The sequence below is a fragment of the Apodemus sylvaticus genome, chromosome 17, assembly GCF_947179515.1.
Source record: "Apodemus sylvaticus chromosome 17, mApoSyl1.1, whole genome shotgun sequence".
Classification (NCBI taxonomy): Eukaryota; Metazoa; Chordata; class Mammalia; order Rodentia; family Muridae; genus Apodemus; species Apodemus sylvaticus.
In genome coordinates this window covers 6792826-6798825 of record NC_067488.1, presented here as the reverse complement: position 1 = coordinate 6798825, position 6000 = coordinate 6792826, and the positions used below count along the sequence as shown (strand labels likewise).

The 6000-nt window shown below is 45.0% G+C and overlaps 1 protein-coding gene across 2 annotated transcripts in view; it reads right to left on the bottom strand.

The window, feature by feature from the left end:
- Positions 1 to 296: 296 nt before the first annotated feature.
- Positions 297 to 6000, bottom strand: part of Fzd6 (frizzled class receptor 6) — a 30149-nt gene continuing 24445 nt past the window's right edge. For both annotated transcript variants that reach the window (XM_052161431.1, XM_052161432.1), the window contains exons 5-7: positions 4547 to 4695; positions 3327 to 3764; positions 297 to 2181 (exon numbers count right to left, since the gene is read on the bottom strand). In XM_052161431.1, the coding sequence (XP_052017391.1) occupies positions 2013 to 2181; positions 3327 to 3764; positions 4547 to 4695 (756 nt within the window). In that variant the 3' untranslated portion in view covers positions 297 to 2012. The remainder of the gene's footprint in view (positions 2182 to 3326; positions 3765 to 4546; positions 4696 to 6000) is intronic.

Genomic DNA, 6000 nt, shown 5'->3' with positions numbered 1-6000 from the left:
TTAAGGAGGAACAACATTAAGACGATGTCTTAGCACCTTAAGTGTCCTTTCATACTGCATTTGCTACACTGCACTCTCCCTGCCTGACTCTGACTCTCTGTCCGTAGCACATTTTCTTCTGCAGGCTTAGCTGCAGACAGGAATTTTGCATAGCTTCTAAGAAAGCTACAACACAATGTGTTTATAGTATTCTAAAAAATGGTTTTTAAGTTCAAATTTAAAAAAAAAAGATAAAAGCTGAGTGCCCAAGCCTTTAACAGCAGCATGTGGGAAGCTGAGTGAGCTGGGAGGGGAGGGTCTCTGTGCCCTGCCTGGCACACACTGCAGAGGGGAGGGTCTCTGTGCCCTGCCTGGCACACACTGCAGAGGGGAGGGTCTCTGTGCCCTGCCTGGCACACACTGCAGAGGGGAGGATCTCTGTGCCCTGCCTGGCACACACTGCAGAGGGGAGGATCTCTGCGCCCTGCCTGGCACACACTGCAGAGGGGAGGGTCTCTGCGCCCTGCCTGGCACACACTGCAGAGGGGAGGGTCTCTGCGCCCTGCCTGGCACACACTGCAGAGGGGAGGGTCTCTGCGCCCTGCCTGGCACACACTGCAGAGGGGAGGGTCTCTGTGCCCTGCCTGGCACACACTGCAGAGGGGAGGGTCTCTGTGCCCTGCCTGACACACACTGCAGAGGGGAGGATCTCTGTGCCCTGCCTGGCACACACTGCAGAGGGGAGGGTCTCTGTGCCCTGCCTGACACACACTGCAGAGGGGAGGGTCTCTGTGCCCTGCCTGACACACACTGCAGAGGGGAGGGTCTCTGTGCCCTGCCTGGCACACACTGCAGAGGGGAGGGTCTCTGTGCCCTGCCTGGCACACACTGAGCACCAGACGGCTGGGGAGGCTTACACAGTGAGACCCTGTCTCAGAAAATAAAATAATGAAATAAAGACAGGCATGAGCAATTACAAATGGCCACGATTCCATCGCAAACGGGCTGAAACACATAAGAAGGAATCGATAGCTTGGCCTAACTTGTAAAGAGTCACCATCTCACCTGCTGATTTATAAATGTGCCAAAGGAAAGGGAAAGTCTGATCAGGGAGGGAGACTGTCAGCAAGTTCCTCTTTTCAGGGAAGGTAGGAGAGGCTGTGGACGCTCCTTACAAACCTTTCAGTGTGACACCTACTCTTTTTACTGTAAAGAGGCTGCTGTACAAGTTTCATAAAAATCCAGTGTAACACTATCACAGTTGCAAAGTAGCTAAAATATTAGAAAAACATCATAAAAAATTTAATTCAATTTTCTAGGATATTCAAAAAGTTCAACTATATATAAGCATATTTTCAAATATATCTATATATAAAGGTACAATGATAAGTTTTAAATACTTCAGCAAAGAAAAATCTTGGATTTATATCAAAAGAGTGAAAGAGCATATCTTAAAATACTTTAATGAAAGGACCTTCATAAATAGAAGGAGGATTCCTCTAATGCCCTTCTCACCCCCACATTTAAAAAATATTATTAACCTGGACATTCCTGTTTTTTAGGCATAAATGCATTATATTATTTTTGAAATCTGGGCTATTGTTTCTTTCCAGTTTAACAATAGACAACAGGCTGGGCAGTGATGGCCACATTATTATTCCCAGCACTTGGGAGGCAGAAGCAGGCGGATCTCTGTGAGTTTGAGGCCAGCCTGGTCTACAGAGGGAATTTCAGGACAGCCAAGGCAAAGAAACCTTGTCTCAAACAAACAAACAAACAACAACAAAAATGACAGCAACAAAAATACAAGCCAAACCAAAAAATCAGTAGACAAAGCTGGTTTAAGTGCAAGGAAGACTGTAACAGTGACTTCTTTTTGCAGTGCTGGGAGATGAACCCAGGTCCTCAAGTATTCCAGGCGAGCGCTCTACCACCGGGCCGCTTTCCTAGCTCGACAGTGGTCTTCTATAAGACGGGTGCATTGGTCATCTCCAGTGTAGTATACACTTGCTTGCAGGGTGATGCGACAGTTTTCAAGCGTCCGAATGGCCACCAGCACCCGGCTCTTCCCTGGCCCCTGAAGCCGAGAGCATGAGCAGAGGTGTGGAACCTTTGAGGCTGTTTGCTTCTGGAGACCTGGGGACCTGTGCACTGCTGCAGTCCATCAGACCAGTCTCCGGAACGCCGCTCTTTGGACTGACCCTAGAAAACAGGAGTGTTTATGTGCACAGCAGAAGACAGGGTGCTAGTCATCCTTCTAACACTGTGCACTTAACCCCAAGCAGCTCTAGCAGGAGATAGCCCACTACAGCTCCTGGGCTGCACTTCAAAGCTCACCCTTGCTGACTTGACACACTTTATTACCACGTGCTCTTCCTGGATGGCTGAGCACTGTCTCACAGGGAATTACTAAGGCAGGTTCCTGCTCCCAGGTTCCTGAGTCTCATGAGGGGTAAGTGCCAGTAAGAGTTTAGGAATACATTGCTGGGTGTGGTGGCACATGCCTTTAATGCCAGCATTGGGGAGGCAGAGGCAAGTGGATTTCTGAATTTGAGATCAACCTGGTTGGTCTACAGAGCTAGTTCCAGGACAGCCAGGACCAGGGACACAAAGATGACCAAGACCTCGGCTCAAATACAGTGAGGATAAAAGCATCTGGCTAGTTACAACTGGGTGTGTGGAGGCATCGTGGGAACACAGTATATTCAGCCCAGTCTGAAAGGGCTAGGTAAGAAAACCTTGGGAGCTTGCTATAGTTAGCTGTCAACAAACAAACAAACAAACCCCAAGCTTTGGATATGTTTTTGGCCATTGGGAAAAAATTCACCATATTCTTTCATGTTCAGAAACATTTACTTATCCTTGTATAAAATATCACATTTAGACAGACTGATGTAACATACTGTTTCTTTTCCTTGAGTTGTTTCTTTTCTTGCAATTTTTAGAGTCCAGGCTGGCCTTGAACTTGCCTCAAATTCATGAGCCTCATAACTCCAGCGCCCCGGTGCTGGGATTACAGGCATGTACCACCACACTCAGCTAGGTTACGTGACGACAGTTTGTCCTGTATTCCAGACACATTTTAAATACTTACCCAAATGTCAAAGATCATTAACAATTATCATTAAGAAACAAACATCACTTTGCAACTTGTATGTCATATATTAAGATTCTTCTCAAAATTAAGAATTAAACTATTAAGCAGCAAATTATTAGTTGAAACCAAACTTCCTTAGATTAAAGGTATAGGTATCTCATCATAGCACCCTTTTGTTCCAGATAAGGTATGTGCCAGAAAGACGACTAACCTCTACTTCAGACCACGCCCCTCACCAGGCTGCTCTCACCTGCCTTCCCCTGCGGCCCCTTCCGACACACTGCTCTTTGCCTTCACGCTGCTGCCGCTGCCTGCTCGACTTTTCCTGTCGCTCTGTTCCCCAGAGAACTTGGAGTCCGACCCTGCTGCGGAAGCAGGTTCCCCACAGTCCCGGTCTTTGGCTCTGGGCATGTTCGCTTGGTCTGCTCTTCCCTCTTTCACAGATGCTTCCGGGGAGGTCTGGACTTCCGTTGAAGTTTCTTGCCCTAGGTAATCATGGTCGGCGATTGCTACGGCAGAGGTGCCATGGCTTGTGGTGGCTCCTGTGCTGGTTCCCATGGACTTGGAAATGACCTTCAGCTTGTGCGAGGCAGGCGTGCAGTGCTTCTTCTTGTGCTTCACCCTGGAGTTGTGCTTCAGGAAGAACTCACAGGACTCCTGCAGCACTCTTCTGCTTTCGCTGATGGGGCTGCGGGAGACAGGCCAGGGGGACAATTCGCTTAGCACACCTTACGTGTTACAGACAGAGCCTTTGCCACAAATCCTCTTTGATTAGTGAGAAGTTCTGTCTGGTTTGATTATCTATGAGATCTGGGATTCCTCTACAGTGACGTCTTTTGTGCAAGCACCCACTTTGCCTTCCCTAACAGAAGCAGCACACTTGTAAGAAATTAAAAGCCCAAAAATCAAAGCTTTGAAGGCAATGAAGCGCACACCAGCATACTGGGACTGACTACATCTGTATCACAGAAATTGCTAACTATATGGTAAACCAGCTATATGGTAAGCTGTGACCTCTGTTTGTTTTCTTTCTAACATTCAAGTGGACAAGTTATGGTAAAGCTATATGGGAACACAAATATGAGCTACATACAGAGTAAGTGAGGAGTCTAGTTCTGAATTAAAGTATTTTGGAGGCAGGGCCTTGCTATCCAAGTGAGCCTCACATTTGGCATCTTCCTGCCTTGCCCTCTGGTCACCAAATGCGGGGCTAAAAGTAGGCTCTGCTGTCCACGTACAGCTATGAAATTTGTGTTCAGTAATCAGATCAATTGAAAATTAATATGTATGAACATATATACACCGCACATTATACACACAATATATAAATAACCAAAACGAACTATTTACTCATAAATGTGAATTGATACTACAGAACATTTCATTGGTCTGAACTGTTACATTCTACGTAAAGCACCAGCATTTGGTCAGTGCGTTAAGACAATCGTAAGATAAGCAGCCAGTTCTTACTCTCGCTTGCGGCTCCGCTTAAAGAACCCGGCCCACTCTGTGCACGTCTTTCTGCTTCCAACCCAGAAGACCGCAGAGATACCAACAATTAATGTCATCAGATATTTTATCATAAATAAAGCCAATTCTGGTCGAGCTTTTGGGTTTGCCTACAAAAACAAAACAAATACTAATATACTTAAAATATAAAGAGAATCTGCATTGTCAAAGCAAAGCTTGAAGAAACGATAAATTTTCAGTCTGTCTTATTGCAAAAGGTTTGAAATAAGTAACATGAACAAAGATTTTAAGTCCAATACAGTTTTATGAAGTTCTGAACATGAAACTTTCATGTGCATTAAAATACGGCTCTGAACAGAAGAAAATGCTTCCGAGTGATTTTCAGAATCTGAGCGCGCATTGTTGGTCTTTCCTCTCCTATTGGTAGACTGGCCTCTCAGAATTGCTAAAATATTTGTCTCTAAGTATCTGTTTTTCTTCACTATAGTCTATGTTTAAACATGTTTAGGGGCTGCAAAGATGGCTCAGCAGTTAGGAGTAGTTGCTGCTCTTGCAGAGACCCCAGGTCAGTTCCTAGAACCTACACGGTGGATCACGACTGTCTGCCCTCAGTGGCACAAAGCACACACATGATGCATGTACACACATGCTGCAAACACCCACATGCATGAAAAGTAAAAATTAAAACATAAAACAGTTGAACTCATATTTTATAATCTTTCTGCATTAATGCACATGATATTAAATTTTGTTTGGCTACCACAAAATAAGCATTAGTAAGATGTGAAAGTTTACAAATTTTACAAAAAGTAAAATTATACTTTTGTTTAAAGCATACTAGTCTTAAAATATTTATTAAATAACTATTTTCAAACATTATTGCAAGTGCTCAAGTGTAAAAGTATCACACACATTGCACAGTATCTTGCTTTTGCTAACTGCTCCTCCTGGGAGCCCCCCCCCCTCCCCTTCAGCACAGTGCGAGCTTTGCCTGAAGGCTTGCTTCTCTGTGAGTTCTGACTACTCAACCAGCCCCCATAGAAACATGTTTACGTTAGTTCCCACCTAGTGCCAACTGCTAATAATGTTCAGTGTTCATCTTTATATCACTTAAAATGATTCTTCAGGAGGAGCTAAAAAGAAGAAATAGAGGGGAGGGGGGAGCCAAGAGGTAGGGGGAGAGGGCGAGGGAGAGGTAGGGAAAGAGGGAGGGGGAGCCAAGAGGGAAGCTGTCAGGTACATGCCTCACAACTGTCCTGCCTCTCAGCTGCATCTCCAGCCAGATAAAATCTGTTTCACTTTAATTAATTAACTTACTTGAGACAGAGACTTGCTACATTCCCAGGCTGACTTTAAACTCACCCTCCTCCCCTGGCCTCCTAAGTATATAGGCACAATGCGTACTGCTAAAATGTATTTTTTTTAATTCCCCAATTTTTATTTAAATATTCAAC